Source organism: Symphalangus syndactylus, chromosome 9, assembly GCF_028878055.3.
Source record: "Symphalangus syndactylus isolate Jambi chromosome 9, NHGRI_mSymSyn1-v2.1_pri, whole genome shotgun sequence".
NCBI classification, from domain to species: Eukaryota; Metazoa; Chordata; class Mammalia; order Primates; family Hylobatidae; genus Symphalangus; species Symphalangus syndactylus.
Window position 1 is genome coordinate 73,023,162 of NC_072431.2, and position 22,115 is coordinate 73,045,276.

At 45.6% G+C, this 22,115-nt stretch overlaps 1 protein-coding gene across 1 annotated transcript; it reads right to left on the minus strand.

Moving 5' to 3' along the window:
- Window positions 1-20,945: 20,945 nt before the first annotated feature.
- Window positions 20,946-21,834, minus strand: LOC129490708 (proline-rich protein 13-like). The gene is given in 2 exon segments (XM_063609251.1): window positions 20,946-21,195; window positions 21,497-21,834. Coding segments are annotated over 2 exon segments (588 nt in total).
- Between the last annotated feature and the right edge of the window lie 281 nt (window positions 21,835-22,115).

Genomic DNA, 22,115 nt, shown 5'->3' on the forward strand with positions numbered 1-22,115 from the left:
TGAATCAGTTCCAGTGGCTCTCAGGTTTGATCAGGAGTCAGTCCTGCCCATCCAGTGAACTGTCTAATGACTGGGTTAGACCAGAGATCCAGTAGGAGTCAAGCAGCCCTATAAGGGGAAACAAGTGAAATTTCTTCTCTCGGCCGGGCGCGGTGGCTCACGCTTGTAATCCCAGCACTTCGGGAGGCCGAGGCGGGCGGATCACGAGGCCAGGAGATCAAGACCACGGTGAAACCCCGTCTCTACTAAAAATACAAAAAATTAGCCAGGCGTGGTGGCGGGCGCCTGTAGTCCCAGCTACTCGGAGAGGCTGAGGCAGGAGAATGGCGTGAACCCGGGAGGCAGAGCTTGCAGTGAGCCGAGATTGTGCCACTGCACTCCAGCCTGGGCGACAGAGCGAGACTCCGTCTCAAAAAAAAAAAAAAAAGAAATTTCTTCTCTCAACAACAGCCCTAATAATAAAGATGCTGCCCCATCTTTCTAGGTAATAGACAGAATCTATGACCAATGTCCTGATAACAGGTCAGCCAGGCCGGGCGCGGTGGCTCACGCCTGTAATCCCAGCACTTTGGGAGGCTGAGGCAGGCGGATCACGATGTCGGGAGTTCAAGACCAGCCTGGCCAACATGGTGAAACCCCATCTCTACTAAAAATACAAAAATTAGCTGGGCATGGTGGTGCGTGCCTGTAATCCCAGCTACTTGGGAGGCTGAGGCAAGAGAATCACTTGAAACCAGGAGGCGGAGGTTGCAGTGAGCTGAGACTGTGCCACTGCACTGGCAACAGAGCCAGGCAACAGAGCGAGACTCCGTCTCAAAAAAAAAAAAAACAGGTCAGCCAACCATGAAACCCACTCAAGGCCAAGTAAGAAGTCATGTCATCTGGCTCCAACAAACTTAAATGCAATCTCAGTTGAAATCTCATCAACCCAGGGACCCAATAAAAGAAATTATTTATCTTTCAAAACTATTCTATACAGTGAGCCGAGATCGCGCCACTGCACTCCAGCCTGGGCGGCAGAGCCAGACTCCGTCTCAAAAAAAAAAAAAAAAAAAAAAACTATTCTATAATTAATGGAAGATTTGTTCTTTCATATTTAGGGATACAAACATAAGGCTACATAGATGAAAAAGAATCAGGAAAACAAGAGCATCACCAAAAGAACTAATAAAGCTCTAGTAAACATCTACAAAGAAATGGAGATCTCAGAATTGTCTGACAAAGAATTGAAAATAATAATCTTAAGAAACTTTGATGAGATGCAAAAGAACACAATAGATAACTAAAAAATTTTAGAAAACAACACAGAAACAAAGTGAGAAATAGAATAAATAAGTAGACCAAGCACAGTGGTTTACACCTGTAATAATAAAACTTTGGGAGGCTGAGGCAGGAGGATTGCTTGAGGCCAGGATTTCAAGACCAACCTGGACAACATTGCAAGGTCACGCATTAAAAAAAAAAAAAGAAAAAAAAAAGGAAAATAGAAACCATAAAAAACAACCAAACAGAAATCCTGCAGCTAAAGTAAAAAAAAAAAAAAAAAAAAAAAAAAAGGTAGAACTGAAAAACCATAATAGAAAACTGTAACAGGAGACTCAATTATAAAATAAAAAAAATCAGCAAACTCAAAGATAGGCTATTTGAAAGTGACCAATCATAAAGTGAACAAATCAACACATTTTAGAATTTTCAGAAGAAGGGAGAGAGAAAAAGAAAAAGAGATTGAAAGACATAATGTCTAAAAACTTCCCAGATCTAGGCCAGGCATAGTGGCTCACACCTGTAATCCCAGCACTCTGGGAGGCTGAGGTGCAGGGATGGCTTGAGTTCAGGTGTTTGAGACTAGCCTGGGCATTATAGCAAAACTCCATCTCTACAAAAAATACAAAAATCAGCCAGGTGTGGTGGCACATGCTTGTAGTTTCAGCTACTTGGGAAGCTGAGGTGGGAGAATTGCTTGAACCTGGGAGGCAGAGGTTGCAGTGCAGCCACAGCACTCCAGCCTGGCTGACAGAGGGAGACCCTGTCTCAAAAAAAAAAAACAAAAAACAACAACAAAAACTCTCCAAATTTAGAAAAAGATATGAACATCCAGTTTCATGAAGCTCAATATACTTACAGCAAAAAGAATCTAATAAGGATTGCCCTAGAACACATTATAATTAAATTTTCAGCATTCACAGATAAAGCGCAATTCCTGAAAACAGTGACAAGAGATTCTTCACATACAAGGGAACCTTTATAATGTTATCAGTGAATTTTTCAGCAGAAACCTTGCAAGCTAGGAGACTCAATAATATATTTAAAATGCTTTAAAAAGAAAAAAACCTGACAACTAAGACTATATCTAATTAGGCTGTCCTTTAGACATAGAAGAGATCAAGACATTTTAAGACAAAAAAGTTGAGGGAATTTATCACCACTCAACCTGTCTTATGAGAAATGCTAAAAGAAATTCTTCACATTGAAATGATGGAATGTTAACTAACAATACAAAAAACATTATATTAACATTAGACATAAAGTATAAATGTCACTGGAAATGGTAAGTAGTGAAGTTCAGAATACTCTATTACTGTAATGGTTTTGCATGGATCACTTTTAACTCTAATGTAAGATCTATTAAAAAGTATTCAAAAGAAAGATAGCCACAATAATTTGTTAAATGCACAATATAAAACGTTCTAAAGTGCCATATGTAGTACAAAATGTGTGAAAGGAGAAAATTTGTAGTCTTTCTATGGCATAGAAGTTAAATTGTTACCATCTTAAGCTAGGCTGTTAAAATATAAGATGTTTTATGTAAGTCCTATTATAACCACTAGGAAAAACCTGTAGTAGATACACAAAAGAAAAAAGGAAAGTAACTAAAGCATATAAAAACAACAAAAAAACCCAAAAAGTCAAGGTTGGGTGCAGTGGCTCATTCCTGTAGTCCCAGCACTTTGGGAGACAAAAGTTTCCGGAAGAATCACTTGAGCTCAGGAGTTTGAGACCAGCCCAAGCAACATAAGGAGACCATATCTCTACAAAAAATAGTTGAGTGTTGTGAAACATGCCTGTAGCCCCAGCTACTTTGGTGGCTGAGATGGGAGGACTGCTTGAGCTCAGGATGTTAAGGTTACAGAGGACTATGATCATGCCAGGCACTCAAGCCTGGGAAACAAAGCATGACCCTGTCTCAACAAAAATGAACAAAACCACAGGAAAGATAAGACAAGAAAAAACAGACAAATTTTAGATAGTCAGAAAACAACAAAACCACAATAATAACTTATTAATGATAACTTATTAATAGTAACCTATCACTATTTTACATATAAAGAGATTAAATTATCCAATAAACAGACACTGCTACAGAAAATGTCATCTCTAAATTTTAGGTTAAAATTCAATAGCCATTATGATAGTATTAAGAAGCGGGACCTTTAAGAATTGATTAGGCCTTGCCAGGCACACTGGTTTACGCCTGTAATCCCAGCACTTTGGGAGGCCAAGGCAGGTGGATCACCTGAGGCCAGGAGTTGGAGACCAGCCTGACCAACACGGTGAAAATCTGTCTCTACTAAAAATACAAAAATTAGCCAGGTGTGATGGTGGGCGCCTATAATCCCAGCTACTTGAGAGGTTGAGGCAGGAGAGTCACTTGAATCCAGGAGGCGGAGGTTGCTGTGGGCCGAGATCAAACCATTGCACTCCAGCCTTGGTGACAAGTCTGAAACTCCATCTCAAAAAAAAAAAAAAAAAACCCAGTTGCAGTGACTCACGCCTGTAATCCCAGCACTTTGGGAGGCCGAGGCAGGCAGATCATGAGGTCAGGAGTTTGAGACCAGCCTGGCCAATATGGTGACATTCCGTCTCTACTAAAAATACTAAAAATAAAAAAATTAGCTGGGCGTGGCAGCTCACACCTGTAGTCCCAGCTACTCTGGAGGCTGAAGCAGGAGAATCGCTTGAACCCAGGAGGCAGAGGTTGCAGTGAGCTGAGATTGCACCACTGCACTCCAGCCTACACGACAAAGCAAGACTCCATCTCAAAAAAAAAAGAACTGATTAGGCCATAAGCACTCTGCCTTCATGAATGGATTAATGTCCTTATCACAGGAATTTATTAATTATAACAAGAATGGGTCTGTTATAAAAGGAAGCTCTCTCTCTCCCTCATACCTTTGGCTATGTTATCATGCAGCAATAAGGCCTTTAACAGATGCCAGTGTCATGCTCTTTGCCTTCCCAGTGTCCAGAATCATAAGCCAAATATTTTTACTCTTTATAAATTACCTAGTCTGTGATATTCTGGTATGGCAGCACAAAATAGACTAAAACAGGATGAATAAATTTTTTAAAGACAAATGATATGCTGTTTACAAGAGACTAGCATTTGCTATAAGGACAACCACAGGCTGTAAGTGAAAAGATGGAAAAGGATATTCCATGCAAGTAATAACCAAAGAAGTACATTAGTAGTTATGCTTAAATTAGACAAAATTGACCTCCTGGCAACATCTATCACAAGAGTCAAATGAGTTCTCCATATAATAATAAAGAGGCTAATTTGTCAAGAGGATATTATAATCAAACATATATATGCTTGGCCAGGCACAGTTGCTCATGCCTGTAATTCCAGCACTTTGGGAGGCCAAGGTCAGGAGTTTGAGACCAGCCTGGCCAACACGCAAAACCCTGTCTCTACTGAAAATACAAAAAATAGCCAGGCATGGCAGTGCGTACCTGTAGTCCCAGCTACTTGGGAGGCAGATGCAGGAGAATTGCTTGAACCCAGGAGACAGAGATTGTAATGAGCCAAGATCACGACACTGCACTACAGTCTGGGTGACAGAGCAAGACTCTGTCTCAAAAAAAAAAAAAAATATTTATATATTCTCACTGGAGCTTCTAAATATATAAAGCAAATATTGACAGAACTGTAGGGAGAAGTAGATAGGAATACAATAATAGAAAACTTTAATACCCTATGTGAAACAGACAGATTATTCAAACAGAAATCTTCAAAAAAAGAAGTGTGCTTGTATAACACTATAGACTAAATAGATGATATAAATATAACATTTCACCCAACAGTATAAGAATACACATTTATCTCAAAAATACATAAAATATTCTCCAGGAGAGATTATATATTAAACCAAAAATAAAAAACAAGCTTTTCAAATTTAAGAAGGTTAAATTATGTCAAGTTTTTATTCTGACTATAATGGTATAAAACTGGAAACCAATAGCAAGAAGAAAATTGGAAAACTCACAAATATGTGGATATTAAACAACATGCTCCTAAACAACCAATGGGGGTCAAAGAAGAAGTCAAAAGGGAAATAGGAAAGCACCCCAATACAAATAAAATTGAGCACACAAGGATCCAAAACTTCTGGGATACAACAAAAGCAGTTCTAAGACAGAAGTTTATAATAATCAACTCCTACAGTAATAGAAAAAGAAAGATTCAAATAAACAACCTAACTTTAACTCCCAAAAAACTTGAACAAGACCAAAATAATTCCCACGTTAGCTTAATTATAAAAATATCAAGAATTAGAGAAAAAAGAAAGTAAACAGAGACTAGAAAGACAATAGAAATTTTGTTTTAATTGAGCTGAGTTGTTTTTTTTTTTTTGAGACAGAGTCTCGCTCTCTCACCCAGGCTGGAGTGCAGTGGCATGATCTCGGCTCGCTGCAAGCTCCGCCTCCCAGGTTTACACCATTCTCCTGCCTCAGCCTCTCCGAGTAGCTGGGACTACAGGCACCCGCCACCACGCCCGGCTAATTTTTTTGTACTTTTAGTAGAGACGGGGTTTCACCGTGGTCTCGACGTGATCCGCCCGCCTCGGCCTCCCAAAGTGCTGGGATTACAAGCATGAGCCACCGCGCCCGGCCTGAGCCGAGTTTTTTAAAGAACCAAAATTGACAAACTTTTGGCTATATTAACCCAGGGAACAAAAAGAGAGAGGACTTAAAAAAAATTATAAATAAAAAATTATTTCAACAGATCCCACAGAAATGCAAAAGATAATAAGAGACTACTATGAGCAATTATATGACAACAAATTTGATAACTCAAGAAATAATTATTAGAAACAAACCCACCAAGATTAAATTATAAAGAAATAGAAATACCGAACAGATCAATAATGAGGAAGAAGATTGAAGCAGTAACCAAATAGTTCCAATTTTAAAAAATCCCATGACCAGCCGGGCGCGGTGGCTCAAGCCTGTAATACTAGCACTTTGGGAGACCGAGGTGGGTGGATCACAAGGTCAGGAGCTCGAGACCATCCTGGTCAACATGGTGAAACCCCGTCTCTACTAAAAATACAAAAAAATTAGTAGGGCGTGGTGGCGGGCGCCTGTAGTCCCAGCTACTCAAGAGGCTGAGGCAGGAGAATGGTGTGAACCCGGGAGGTGGAGCTTACAGTGAGCCAAGATAGTGCCACTGCACTCCAGCCTGGGGGACAGAGCCAGACTCTGTCTCAAAAAAAAAAAAAATCCCATGACCAAATGACTGCATGGGTGAATTGCATCACACATTTAAGGAAGAACTAATGTCAGTCCTTCTCAAACTCTTCCAAAAATTGAAGAGAAAAAACACTTCCAAACTCACTTGAGGCAGCCATTAGTACCCTCATACTGAAGCCAGATAAGGACACTACAAGAAAAGAAAATTATAAGCAAATATCCCTTTGAAGATACAGAAAAAATTCTCAACAAAATACTAGACACTGAATTCAACAACATATTAAAAGGATCATACACTATGATCAAGTAGGACTCATCCCCAGGATGCAAGAATGTTTCAACAAGGCCAGGCGCGGTGGCTCACGCTTGTAATCCCAGCACTTCGGGAGGCCGAGGCGGGCGGATCACGAGGTCAGGAGATCGAGACCATGGTGAAACCCCGTCTCTACTAAAATATACAAAAAATTAGCCGGGCATGGTGGCAGGAGCCTGTAGTCCCAGCTACTCAGAGAAGCTGAGGCTGGAGAATGGCGTGCACCCGGGAGGCGGAGCTTGCAGTGAGCCGAGATTGCGCCACTGCACTCCAGCCTGGGTGACAGAGCGAGACTCTGTCTCAAAAAAAAAAAAAAAAAAAAGAATGTTTCAACATACACAAATCATTAAAAATAATATACTACTTCAACCATTGTGGAAGTCAGTGTGGCGATTCCTCAGGGATCTACTACTAGAAATACCATTTGACTCAGCCATCCCATTACTGGGTATATACCCAAAGGACTATAAATCATGCTGCTATAAAGACACATGCACACGTAGGTTTATTGCGGCACTATTCACAATAGCAAAGACTTCGAACCAACCCAAATGTCCAACAATGATAGACTGGATTAAGAAAATGTGGCACATATACACCATGGAATACTATGCAGCCATAAAAAATGATGAGTTCATGTCCTTTGTAGGGACATGGATGAAACTGGAAATCATCATTCTCAGTAAACTATCACAAGGACAAAAAACCAAACACCGCATGTTCTCACTCATAGGTGGGAATTGAACAATGAGAACACATGGACACAGGAAGGGGAACATCACACTCTGGGGACTGTTGTGGGGTGGGGGGAGGGGGGAGAGATAGCATTAGGAGATATACCTAATGCTAAATGATGAGCTAATGGGTGCAGCACAGCAACATGGCACATGTATACATATGTAACAAACCTGCACATTGTGCACATGTACCCTAAAACTTAAAGTATAATAATAATAAAATAAAAATAATAATAATAACATACTACAATAACAAAATAATGAAAATTATATAATTATCTCAAAAAATTTATTAAAAGCATTTGACAAAATTTAATATACTTCTATGATAAAAACTCCCAACAATGTACCTATAAAAGCATGCATTAAAACACAATAAAGGCCATATACATTAAGGCCTCAGATCCCATTATACTCAAGTGAAATGCAACAAATTATTCCTCTACTATCAGAAAGAAGACAAGGATATCAAATCTCACCACTTCTGTTCAACATAGTACTAAGGAATCAAGCTAGAGCAATCTGGTAAAAAGACGAAAACAAAGGCATTCAAATAAAAAATAAAAAAGTACCACATTTTCTTTGTCCAGTCTATCATTGATAGGCATTTGGGTTGATTCCATGTCTTTGCTATTGTGAATAGTGCTGAAATGAACATATGCATGCATGTATCTTTATAATAGAATCATTTACATTCCTTTGGGTATATACTCAGTAATGGGATCACTGGGTCGAATGTTATTTCTGGTTCTAGATCTTTGAGGAATAGCTACACTCTCTTCCACAATGATTAAATTTATTTACATTCACACCAACAGTGTAAAAGCATTCCTATTTCTCCACAGCCTCACCAACATTTGTTGCTTCTTGACTTCTTAATAATCGCCATTCTGATTGGCATGAGATGTTATCTCATTGCAGTTTTGATTTGCATTTCACTAATAATCACTGATGTTGAGCTATTTTTTCACATGTGTGTTGGCCAAATAAATGTCTTCTTTTGAAAAGTGTCTCTTCATGTTTTTTGCCCACTTTTTAATGAGGTTGTTTTTTTTTCCTGTAAATTTGTTTAAGTTCCTGGTAGATTCTGGATACCAGACCTTTGTTAGATGGATAGATTGCAAAAATTTTCTCCCATTCTCTAGGTTGTTTGTTCACCCTGATGATAGTTTCTTTTGCGGTGCAGAAGCTCTTTAGCTTAGTTAGGTCCCATTTCTGAATTTTTGCTGTTGTTGCAATTGCTTTATACACTGTGGAATACTATGCAGCCATAAAAAGGAACAAGATCATATTCTTTGCAGGAACATGGATGGAGCTGAAAGCCGTTATCTTCAGCAAACTAATACGCAGGAGAAAACCAAACACTGCATGTTCTCACTTATAATTGGGAGGTGAACAATAAGAATACATGTACACAGGAAGGGGAACGACATACACTGGGGCCTGTTAGAGGGCTGGAGGGGGGAGAGTTCCGATATAAATTGGGGGCTCCCATAACCTCCTTCTTAAGTTCAATAACTTGATACAACTACTCACAGAATTCAGCAAAACACTATACTTGCATTTACCAGTTTATTATGAAAGGTACAAATCAAGAAGAGCCAAATGAAAAAAAAGTACAAGGCAAGGAAAAGTGGTGGGAGAAGATGGGGTGGGTAGATAACAGCTGTGATTAAAGAAATCCCCCCATTCTTTGTGTTTTTCAAGAGCATCTTACTGCTAAGAAACATCTTTCCTGTTTTTGATATCCCAAAGCCAGAGACTCTGTAAATTCCCATTTATTTTTATTTTTTTATCTCATAAACAATTAAATAAGTTTGTCTCTAGTGGACAGAACAAAATACTTGTTAACCAAACTTTTCTTCAGTTTCTTTCCTTCCCCAGGCCCCCAAACTTCGACCCAACCTTACAACCCCTCCTTATGTCCCACTTAAGAACAGGCTGACTTCTAGGTAAAACACTCCCTGATCCAGGATCTGATTTCACCATGTTTTATCCCTTCCTCCCCCTCCCACATTTGTTTCCTCACCTTCTAGTAGTTTGCTCCTCCTTATGAAAGAAAGCCCTTTTCTGCCTAATCTTAGTTTAAAACTAATGCCCAGTGTTTAAAGAAAACAGCAAAATCACTCAAACACAATGTTTCTATAATATTATAAGGAAATAGTAAGGCACTTAAATTTTATACTTCAACAGGAAAAGCTGAAGTCTCTGTCTCTTTCAGACATTAAGCATGCCATTTACATACTTTCATGATAAATAGTTTAATAAACAACCATATATGAACATTTCTAGAAGGTGCCAAGTTCTATCTCATAAAATTTAACATTAAACTTGAACATTTAGACAACAGAATATAGAACAGAGATATCCACTGTTACAAATTTTAGACCCTGCAAAAAAGGGGGGCTGATGTTTTGACAAATATATGCACTTCATCAATTAATCTTCCACATTTTCTTGGGGAAATGTATTCACTTTCTATAGCCATGAAAAAGTGATTTTTCCTATTTTTTTCCCTGGTAGCATTCCCAAAGCAAAGCCTTGGAATTCTATTTGAAATCACCACCCAAAAAGAATGGAAATAACAAACTTACTACACTCACTCTGAGGAAGATAAAGGTAAGGAAGCGTTTTTAACAAATAAAATATATGACTAGAATTTTCTGAAATCCACCTTTCATGGTCTTTGACTTTTTAAAAAAAATTTTCAGCTCTATTGACGAAACGTAATTTACAGTTGTTGAAAAACTGAAGTGGAAACAAGTGAAAAAGTCTTTCCAAGGTGACAAACTCAGGGAGTGGCAGCGCTGATGGGAACACAAACATATGACTCAACTGTCAAGTCAGACTATGGTATCCCTCAAAACATTCTCCCATCCCCATCCTGCCCATTAAATTACTCAAGGAGTGTCCTCCTTCCCAGGAGGCACTGTAAAATGTCCTCCTGCTTGAACCTGGGAGGTGGAGGTTGCAGTGAGCCGAGATCGCGCCACTGCACTCCAGCCTGGGTGACAGAGCGAGACTTCATCTCAAAAAAATTTTTTTTTAACAGGAGACACTGGGGACCCCACTGGCCGCAACTCCTCCCACGCACCCACCGAGTCGGGATTCTGCTCTAATGACCCTCTGTCACCCTGAACAATCTGGGAAAGAGTCGGGGCTGCGGGTGCAGCGCTGCCCAGAGAGCTTCAGGCAGGTCGCGGCGCGGGAAGAGCAAGGTGAAGGGTCAAAGTCCGCTGGCTCAGCAGCCGTCTTGCGCCGCCCCCCACCCCACCCTCCGGGGGTAGTGAGCGCCCAGCTGCGCCAACCGGGACTCAGGTCGGTGGACCCTGGAGCTGACCGTGGAGAGGCCGGTTCCGCCGGTTTCAACCAGCCCACTCTCCCCTCTTGGGATGCCCAACCCCGCATACTCACCATTTCCTGGTTTCCAGGATGTCCTGGCATCTTAGCTATGCCCAGTACCTGCAGATCTCAGGGCAACAGAGGCTGTGACAAAGTCACCGAGGGCTCCCGAGGGGCAACACGCGGGACAGTAGAGATGGATCCCAGGCTCCGGCCTGAGCCAGAGACAAAGGCCCGGCCAAACGCTGGAAGCCACGCCCTCCTCCCCAACTGCGTGCCTGATAGGACGGTTCCTACTCTGACAGATTGAATAAGGCTCCAGGACCCTCCCCTACACCCACCGTCCCCAGCATTAGTGCGCTTTATGGACAGGGAAACAGGCTCCTGTAGGCGGAGCCACACGTCCCGGGTATCACAGCTAATTAAGTGAGCTGAGCCTTGAAATTCACTTGCTTTTTCCCTTACCTGGGTCTGCTTGTATAATGCATCTTATTAGCTATTTAAAAGTAGAAAGTAGAACAACTGGACACCTTTTTAACAACTTTCTAATCATTGGATAATGCAGGAAAGACTCTTATCCCATCCCCTGAGCTCCTCTCTCAGCATGCTGTACCACACTGCTGACCACAACGTGGGATGGCTATTAGAAATGGAAGGGAGCGGGGGCTGGGAACGCATAAGCAAGAATTATGCTGCCCAAATATGCTTTTTTTTTTTCTTTTTTTCTTTTTTTCTTTTCTTTTTTTTTTTTTTTTTTGAGACAGAGTCTCACTGTTACCCAGGCTGGAGTGCAGTGGTGTGATCTCGGCTCATTCCAACCTCCACCTCCCAGGTTCAAGCGATTCTCCTGCCTCAGCCTCCTGAGTAGCTGGGATTACAGGCACCTGCCACCACCCCCAGCTAACTTTTTTGTATTTTTAGTAGAGACAGGGTTTTGCCATGTTGGCCAGGCTGATTTTGAACTCCTGACTTCAAGTGATCCGCCTGTCTCAGCCTCCCAAAGTGCTGGGATTACAGGCATGAGCCACCACAATCAGGCAATATGCTCATCTTAGAAAGACTAAGGTATATTCACACACACACATATACACACACATATATATACACACACCTATATATGTGGACAAGGCCAGAGGAAAGTATATTTAGTACAACACAACCATGAGGCTGCAAATCAAACTGGTGGAAGAGAGCATACATGAGGCTTCAATGGCCAAGACACTGATGGCTATCCCTGGGTGTCACTTAAGACTTCGAGGTGAAGGACATCTTTTTTCCAATTGGCACAGGGAAAATAACAGACATTAGAATTGGAATTTGTTGTTGTTGTTGTTTTTAGAATTTCTAAAACATGATGGACTCTCTAAACACTCCAAAAGGCATTGAACTATATATGTGGCTCAGGACCTGCCTGCTCTGCAGAGGGATAGCTGAGCAGCAGCCACCAGCTGTAATGAGCCTTAAACTCCCCCTCTCATACGGACAGGCCACCTCCACACACTCCCTCTTACATCACAGGCTCTGTCCCTCAGGTTCACCTGAGGTCAGGTACCCTCGAAGATACCTTGACAAGGGCAGGTACCCAGCCAGTTAGATGTTCAGGGACCTCACAGGTCCAACATGCCCAGGGTTTAGCCCCACAGCCTAGCACCCCTTCCCCACCAGCCTTTTTCCTTTTGTCACCAATGACAGGTTCACCTGTGCCACACCCTTATAAGTCTAGTAACTGGAAGGTGGGTAAACCCCAACTGAGTGCCTGTGACTCCACCCTCTTACTTTCCACTCAAGTGGCATTATAAGAATAACCTTAAATTTGATCTAATTTATACATATTCCTCTCTTAGTAACATTTCCAACAACAGCACTCACAATCAAATCCAGTTTGATTGTGAGATTGGGTTAAAGAACACACAGGTGAGGCTGGAGCAGCAGGTTTTTAAAACTTTATTCTAATGTGATATAAAGATGCGATGGTTTAAAAATAAGAAACGCATATTTATCAGCTGTGGTGATGCTACACTTGCTAGCTTGCATCCATTCTTCTTGAAACAAGGTATCTGGACAGACCATACCCATAAGTAGCTCTTTGCAATACCCCAGGCAGAAGCTCCAGTCAGACACAGCTCCCTCAGGCTCACAGGGTGGCAACCTCCTCCTTCATGTGGGCTCTGAAGGGCAAGGGAAGGAGCACAGGCAGCAGGGGACAGGGAGCAGCCCGGGGCTGTTGGGATTCCCAATCACCGCAGAGCTAGTCTCTGTAAAGGTGCTGTGTGGCAATGACCAGGTAGAGAGCTGGGCTCCACAGAGAGGTGAAAACCACTCCTGTATCTTTAACTTTCCCCCAGGATCCATGATTCTGCCCTGGTTCCCCCAAAGCCCCTCACCCATCCTATCTCCACGGTGTGTTAGGCAGTTCGGATTAAAACGGGAGAAAAATACATTCAGATTGTAGCCTCCGAGTATTCCCATCTGGGGTGCAGGGAGTAGGGAGGCAAGTCAGGGCCTGTGGTTGTGCCTTTTGCTGTGCCTGAGGGCAGACAGGCCAGTGCTGGGCACATGGATGTCTGGGGGACCACCACTGCTGACTCCCTCCCCCTCACCCGGAGCTATAACCAGGCCAGGCCAATCACAATTAATAAAATCACTGCAGCTCTCATCCTGCCACAAAACTAAAGTGCACCCCAACCCCCAGGGATCTCTGACTTCCCATCACAGGACACAGGAAGCCCTCCACCTTTTTTACCTAAAGCCTAGACTTTAAGACAGGTTGGGCCTAGGTGCAGCGGCAGCAAAAGCAGCAGCCATAATGTCAAACATACAAATGACCTGAGAAATCTCATCTGCATGTCCTTCACTCAGAACTGACCTGGAGTTGTGTACAAGTTAAGAAGGACAGATCACACACCATGGGCATGGACACATTCCACACTTGCTGGGGAAGATGAGATACCTGAGAGGCACCTGTTTCCCAGCTGCAAGCTGATCTCCACAAAAAACGACTTATGTGTCTTCATTTTAGGCCTCTGCATTGTATATTCATTGAGCCAGTGCAAACACATTTTGGGGGGGTCAGCATTCAACGCAGCACCAGCCCCCACTTGTTCTGGGGGGCAGTCAGGAAGGATCTGGTCAGTTCCTAATCCCCCAGGACAAAGGTGCTCCTGCCTTTCCAGCACTAACATCCAGCAGCGCCATCTCAGGATAATTTTTTCACACAAGAGCAGCATGAGGTAGCAAGCATGGTGTGACAGGCCCAGGGCCATGGACAGCTGGCTGCTGGTGAAGCAGCACAAGACAGGTGCATCTGTGGTGGGGCCATGACAAGCCAAGGCAGCCACGGCCCCTGTCTCCACACAGCCCCAGCCACAGATGGCATTCAGATCGTCCTGGATGGTATTGGGGTGCTTGAGGCCCATTACTAGCCTGCTCATTAGCACTGCCTTGTGTTGTTTACACAGGGCCTGGGAGAGGGAGTGGGGGTTGTAGATCCAGGATGGGCACGACCTCACACCCATAGTTCACCTGGCCGCAGGCCAGCAAGGAAGCCCAGGCAGCACGGCTCTAGACACTGAGCCTTGTCACCTCTGGCTGCACTTCCTATATATACTTTGCGCAAAGGCAGCAAGAGAAGGTCAACATTAGCGTTTGTGACATGGAAGTCTATGCCCCATTGAGAACTTCTAAAAATGTTCTTTTCATTTTCTGTTTTTTTTTTTTTTTTTTTTTTTTCTGTCAGATAGAGTTTCACTCTTCTTGCCCAGGCTGGAGTACAATGGCATGATCTCGGCTCACCGCAACCTCTGCCTTCCAGGTTCAAGCAATTCTCCTGCCTCAGCCTCCGAGTAGCTGGGATTACAGGCATGCGCCACCATGCCCGGCTAATTTTTGTATTTTTTTAGTAGAGACGGGGTTTCTCCATGTTGGTCAGGCTGGTCTCAAACTCCTGACCTGAGGTGATCCGCATGCCTCAGCCTCCCAAAATGCTGGGTTACAGGCATGAGCCACCACGCATGGCCAAAAATGTTGTTTCCTTAAGCCCTCTTCTTTCTAATAAAATCTATACAAATACATACAAGCTTGAAACTACTATAAATGAAATCTTAGGTTTTTTAAAACCCATAAATAAACAAACACCAAACAGAGACACTGTTTGATTGAGGAAAGAGTGGGAGCCTAAATCAGCTGACCCCCAAACAGCCTCACCAAGCCCCAGGCCAGGCGGTCTGAACACTACAAGGCCACGTGATGGTTACAGAGGATGACAGCTCCCACGAGTACTTATCAGGCACTGTGCTAGCTTCTGATTCAGAGTCTCAGAATGCCTCCTTGCCAATACCCTGTGAGGGGAGGCCCTGCCTCAATGGAGCACAAGAGGTTCCTCAGCTCTCCCAAGGAAATGGTTATCAAAGGGTGGAGCTGGGGGACGCCAGACAGAACAAAAGTCTCCCCAGGGTCCCCCTAGACTCCCTCCGCTCTTCCACATGGGCCCGGGGGGGGGGGAGTGAACAGCCTCCTAACCCCCTCGATAGGGTTCCAGTCCTGTAGGCCTGGACGCTGTCATTTCCTGCTACCATGTGGGGTGACAATGCAACCCCAGACCCCTCATTTGCCATCCTTCAATCCCAGGCCAGGCCCAAAGGCCTTTGCTGATACAGCCCAGAGGGTGCTCGACACCCACCTTGGCACAGTCACTCGTAATGTGGTGGGATGGTCAAGGAGGTGCATATAGGTGCAAATCCCCATAAGCATGGCCTCAGGCATGTTCCACAGGCTCAGGACCTCACTGAGGAGCCCACAGCCCTCCTTCAGGAGGCTGCAAACACAGTCCCAGGGAGCAGTGCTCAGATGGGCAGACAGGCCCGCCAGCACTGAGGACCCCAGACCCCCCAGGGTGGGGCTCTGTCCAACTTTGCAGGGCTTTTACACTGGCTGGTCCCCATTGCTTCCCTGGTTAGATGTCTGAGTTGAATTGAATGTTGAAGGCCGTGCATCTGATGGAGCTGACTGCTTCTGCACACACTGTAAATCACCTCCTGGCTCCAAGGGTGGGCTGTGGAGACACAGCCTGATGGGAGGTAGTTCCACTCCACCATCGGTGGGGCTGGGCTGCCCTGAGCCACAACCCCCCAGCTTCCTGCAGAGATGTCTGCCTGCTTCTCTCGGAGGCTGTTATGAGCCATCCCTGGCAAGGACCGGCTGCCAGGACAGGCTGGGAACTCTCCCCCAGCATCCTCAGCAGCCCCGCCTATGCTGTCACTGGTGCTGATGATCTCCATGATAAGATTATGGACTGGCCTGGTTATAGCTCTGAGTGAGGGGGAGGGAGTCAGCAGTGGTGGTCCCCCAGACATTCATGTGCCCAGCCCTGGCCTGCCTGCCCTCAGGCACAGCAAAAGGCACAACCACAGGCCCTGACTTGCCTCCCTACTCCCTGCACCCCACAAGGGAATACTCGGAAAGTAACCTTCCCCCCATCATTTCTCTATCTCAATAACAGCACTGATAACTTTTAAGTTCTAGTAAGCTGAAAGTGTAAGATAAATGAGCTCCTGCCTTAGAAGGGGCATGGTTAGGCAGTGTGTGCCCAGGTGAGAGCCCCATGCTTGTTAGTAGAGGGTGGGAAGCTGGATGGCCCTGGCCACTCAGCACAGTGGAAGTAGAGTCCTCCCCTTCCAGGGAATCAATGTATCAAAGAGGCCAGAAAAAGGTGCATGTGTGGCCTGCCAGGAAGCAGAAGGCTAGAAGGCCTTGCAGGAAACCCTAGACAGCATTCAGGGTGCCTGAGAGGGCTTGGCTCATTCCAGCTTTCCTTGCTTTCATCCTGTCCACAAGAAAGCCTGCCTGCAGATGGCAGGTGGGCCTGAGGCTGCCAGTCAGTCAGCAGGGGCTATAAGCACCTTGATTATGGTTCTTTCTTGAAGCAGCCGCTTAGGCCAGTTCTGGCAGAGCAGTTCGCTCATTATCTGCAGCTCCTTCTTACAATCCCAGGTCTGCAGAGGGACCAGGAAGACAAGGGCTCAGGCTGTGCCCCACAACCTGCTCTGAGAAGTCTCTTTTTTTTTTTTTAACCTCTTCATTGATAGCCTTAGACTTCCAAATGAACTGGCCAGCATGGAGCCTCCAGAAAAGGGCACAGAATTCTTTCTGGCACTCAGGAGGAAGGGGGTTCCCAGTGAGGGCAGGGCCAGTCTGCATGCACCTGTTCAGGAATGTTCTCCTCATAGCTCAGCCTCAAGGTGTAGACATCCTCTGTGAGCACGCAGTGTCATGGGAGCCCCTGCCTGGGGAGCAGTCCAGCTGCACACCTGGAATGGGAGGGTTTTCCTCTTGAATGGGTGGTGTTAGGCCCCATGGCAGGCAGTGGAGAGGGAGATACACAGCCCACCAAGCTCAGAGCCCTCCCACAGGCTTCTTCTCTGAGACCTCTACCTGCTTTAGGTTCTTCTTGGCACTGAACTCAGAAGCAGATGGGGTCCCTCCCAGGGCTGCTCTCTCCCACATTGACTGACAGCTCCCTAGAAGGGGACTCAGGCAGTGGGGGCAGTTTTTTGGGCAGAAGCACTGGAGTTAGGCTGGCCAGTTCATCCCATACCCCCACATGACATGACACAAGGCAGGGGCAGTGAGACAAAGCCATCACCTTTTTTTCTATGGCATGACAAAGGGTTTTGTGAAGTTCAGGCTGATGTGGTTGAGCAGCTCCAGTGGGAATGGCTTGGGAAGCCGGGGCTGGTGGGCTTGGGTTTGAGTGATAGGCTATGGGCCTACAAGGAGTGGGTGGGCACTAAGTAAGTGCCCTGGTTCTCTGTCCACAGACCCAGAACAAGTGGCATCCCAGGAGCCTGTGGGGTGCTGGCAGAGACTTACTGGTTCCAGTAAAAGCCCCATGTGGATGCAGCGATGCTGCCTTACTGGCCCTTGGCTGTAATTACAGACAGGTACATGAGTCTCCATGCATCTTCCAGTTCCCAGTGGGTGGGTTCCTGCTGCTCATGGTAGGCACTGGAAGTGCTTCGGGAATGGCCAAGCTTGAATAAACCAGGCTTGTTGGTGTGTGGCCCTCCACCCCAACGAGGACCCTCTTCCTTGCTCCCCGTGGGAGTTCCACCTTCCAGTCATGGTTCTAGAGACACAATGGCCCCTCCTGGGTCCCTGGCAGGATGTGCTCAGTGACCCACAGTTGACAGGGCCCATCTCCAAGCCATTCTTCCAATTCCCACTGTTTGAATATCTATGATAACTGTATATCTGTGAGGAACCCGAGGCTGGTGGTCAGCACAGGGCCACCCAGGGCCAGCTGTCTTTCTACCTAAATGTGACCCTGGTCTGGGTGTCTCAGGGCCAGGCCCCTCCAGGTTGGAAGGCCTGGTCCTCAGCCCCTGGCCTCCATGCTCCTTTTCCCTCTGTTCAGTCCTGGCACCAATACCTCCCACCCCTCTCAGGTCACCATTGGAGAAAATGCTCAAGAAGGACAAGCAGCTTCAGTCAACTCTGCTGAAGGTGGCAGATGGGTCCAGGCTCTTGAGCAGGGCTTGGACATGGTACCTGTGGATTCAGGCCTTGAGCAGTGTGTGTAACTCTTTCAGGAAGGGAGAAAGAAGGGTGTTACCAGGACCCTGCACCCTGGAACAACCCAGCCAGCACAAAAAATAGTTTACAGCTATCATGGGTGATTTTAATTTTCAACTTTAGGCTTCCATTTTCAAATTCCACAATGAACACATAAGGTGGAGTTCTGGTTTCAACACACACATACACACACACACATACACACACACACACTTCTGCCTCCTAGTGGGCAGAGATTTTTGTTCACAAAGAATCTTCTGCCAAATGCCTCTGAGGTACACGTAAGTCTTGGGGAGCCCACGGGCCAACTGTTTTCTGTGCACTCCTGTCTTCAGTAGGCAGGGTCTTCAGAGCTTTGAGACCTCCACAACCTTGCACTGCTCTCCTGGGGCAGCCTTCATGCAGGGGTGTCCTGAGGACTTCCCAGGGCACCCAACTTCAGCGCTGTCATCCAGCGTGTGTTTCACGGAATTTTTTTTTCCCAGGAGAAACAACTTTATTTGAACTGAGAGTTGGAGAATGAGACAAGGACTTGAGACAGCATGAGTAGAGGTGAGGTTCCAAAATGGCAGTCAGAGCTCATCCACCAAACGGACTCCACTTCCCAGCAACCTTGCAGTTAGTGCCACCAACAAAAGGTCCGCTGGGAAATGTATTTGCCACAAAATTACCCAAGTATGCCAACATTACAAAAAAGATATAGATTTTTCTTTTTTTTTTTTGAGATGGAGTCTTGCTCTGTCGCCCAGGCTGGAGTGCAGTGGCACAATCTCGGCTCACTGCAAGCTCCGCCTCCCAGGTTCACGCCATTCTCCTGCCTCAGCCTCTCCGAGTAGCTGGGACTACAGGCGCCTGCCACCACGCCCGGCTAATTTTTTGTATTTTTAGTAGAGACGGGGTTTCACCGTGGTCTCGATCTCCTGACCTCGTGATCCGCCCGCCTCGGCCTCCCAAAGTGCTGGGATTACAAGCGTGAGCCACTGTACCCAGCCAAGATATAGATTTTTCATCGTAATTAAATTTCCACAAAACTCCCAAATCACAAGTGTTTTCTGTTTGTTTGTTTGTTTTTTTGAGAGGAGTTTTGCTTTTTTCACCCAGGCTGGAGTGCAGTGGCACAATCTCGGCTCACTGCAACCTCTGCCTCCCAGGTTCAAGCGATTCTCCTGCCTCAGCCTCCCAAGTAGCTGGGATTACAGGCACCCACAACCACATTGTGGGGAAAAGAAAGGGAGATCAGATTGTTACTGTGTCTGTGTAGAAAGAAGTAGACATAGGAGACTCCATTTTGTTCTGTACTAAGAAAAATTCTTCTGCCTTGAGATGCTGTTAATCTGTAACCCTACCCCCAATGCTGTGCTCCCTGAAACATGTGCTGTGTCAACTCAGGGTTAAATGGATTAAGGGCTGTGCAGGGTGTGCTTTGTTAAACAAATGCTTGAAGGCAGCATGCTCATTAAGAATCATCACCACTCCCTAATCTCAAACCACTCCCTAATCTGAAGTACCCAGAGACACAAAACACTGCGGAAGGCCGCAGGGACCTCTGCCTAGGAAAGCCAGGTATTGTCCAAGGTTTCTCCCCATGTGAGAGTCTGAAATATGGCCTCGTGGGAAGGGAAAGACCTGACCGTCCCCAAGCCCGACACCCATAAAGGGTCTGTGCTGAGGAGGATTAGTAAAAGAGGAAGGAACGCCTCTTTGCAGTTGAGATAAGAGGAAGGCTTCTGTCTCCTGCTCATCCCTGGGCAACGGAATGTCTTGGTGTAAAGCCGATTGTATATTCCATCTACTGAGATAGGGGAAAACCGCCTTGGGGCTGGGGGTGGGACATGCGGGCAGCAATACTGCTCCTTAAGGCAATGAGATGTTTATGTATATGCACATCAAAAGCACAGCACTTTTTTCTTTACCTTGTTTACGATGCAGAGACATTTGTTCAGGTGTTTACCTTCTGACCTTCTCTCCACTATTATCCTATTATCCTGCCACGCCCGATAATGATCAATAAATACTAAGGGAACTCAGAGGCCGGGGCCAGCGTGAATCCTCCGTATGCTGAACACCTGTCCCCTGGGCCCCTTTTTCTTTCTCTATACTTTGTATCTGTGTCTCTTTGTTTTCCAAGTCTCTCGTTCCACCTAACGAGAAACACCCACAGATGTGGAGGGGCAACCCACCCCTTCACACATCAGGCTAATTTTTCTATTTTCCGTAGAAACAAGGTTTCACCATCTTGGTCAGGTTGGTGTCGAACTCCTGACCTCCAGTGATCCACCCGCCTCGACCTCCCAAAGTGCTGGGATCACAGGCGTGAGCCACCACACCTGGCCCCAATCACAAATATTAAAAAAAGCAGTAAAAAATAACATTTTACAGATCTTAAACTTGTCTTCAACATTTAGCTCATCATCTTTGGAAAACAGCTCCCCTGCTAAATTCATCAGCTGTATGATGTATCCAAGCAGCAAGAAGATGGTTGTGCCATAGCAATCCTCTTCCCATTTTCTCTAGACACTCAAGGCTGAACTGCAGGGTGAGGACCGGGCAGGGGCAGGGATGGGGAGCACAGGGGCTACTTTCCTCCAGTACAACATAGGATCTGAAGCTTGATGGGAGAGCAGAACTGGTGCGACTTGAGGGTCTGAATACAGGGTCCAGGGCCTGTATTCAGTCAGGTCACTGCTGGAAGAGGAGGAGGAAGAGGAGGAATGGTGGCCATGCTTCTGGTTCTTGTGCATCTTTTTATGAGCTTTCTTCCTTTTCTTCTTCGTCTTTTTTTTTTTAGACAGAGTCTTGTTCTGTTATCCAGGCTGGAGTGCAGTGGCGCCATCTTGGCTCACTGCAACCTCCTCCCACCAGGTTCAAGCGATTCTACTGCCTCAGCCTCCCAAGTAGCTGGGATTACAGGCACCCACCACCACACCCAGCTAATTTTTGTATTTTTAGCAGAGACGGGGTTTCACCATGTTGGCCAGGCTGGTCTCAAACTCCTGACCTCAGGTGATCAACTCACCTCGCCTTCCCAAAGTACTGAGATTACAGGTATGAGCCACTGTGCCCAGGCTTCTGCATCTTCTTGTCCACTATCAGTCCTTGTCCTAACATGTCAGGAGCCAAGGGATTCACAGAAGCCATTCCAGGGGCAGGTGGTGGGTATAAAGGAGGGTAGGGACCTTAGGGTTGGCATCCTGGATACCCTGGCTACAGCACAGGATGAGGGGGCCCACCTGGAGGGAAAGCTGGATTTCCCTGGGAAGCTCCTGGTTGGGGAGAAAAGGGGCCTGGAGGAAAGATTGTATTGGTAGGTGGTAGGTTGGCATGATTGGAACCTCCAGGGTACCTGATGTTGGGGGGATACGGATTTGGACCTGGCAGCTGGGCTTTGGGATTGCACATGTTTAGGTGTTTCCTCCAGCCTTTCCACCACAGCCTGGGTGGTGATGCCTCCTTCTTCCCAGTCTCATCATGGGATTTTAATGGTGGTCTTGCTGTGTCGCCCAGGCTGGAGTACAGTGGCATGATCTCAGCTCACTGCAACCTCCGCCTCCGGGGTTCAAGTGATTCTCCTGCCTCAGCGTCCTGAGTAGCTGAGATTACAGGTGCCTGCCACTGCACCCAGCTAATTTTTGTATTTTTAGTAGAGATGTGGTTTCACCATCTTGGCCAGGCTGGTTTCG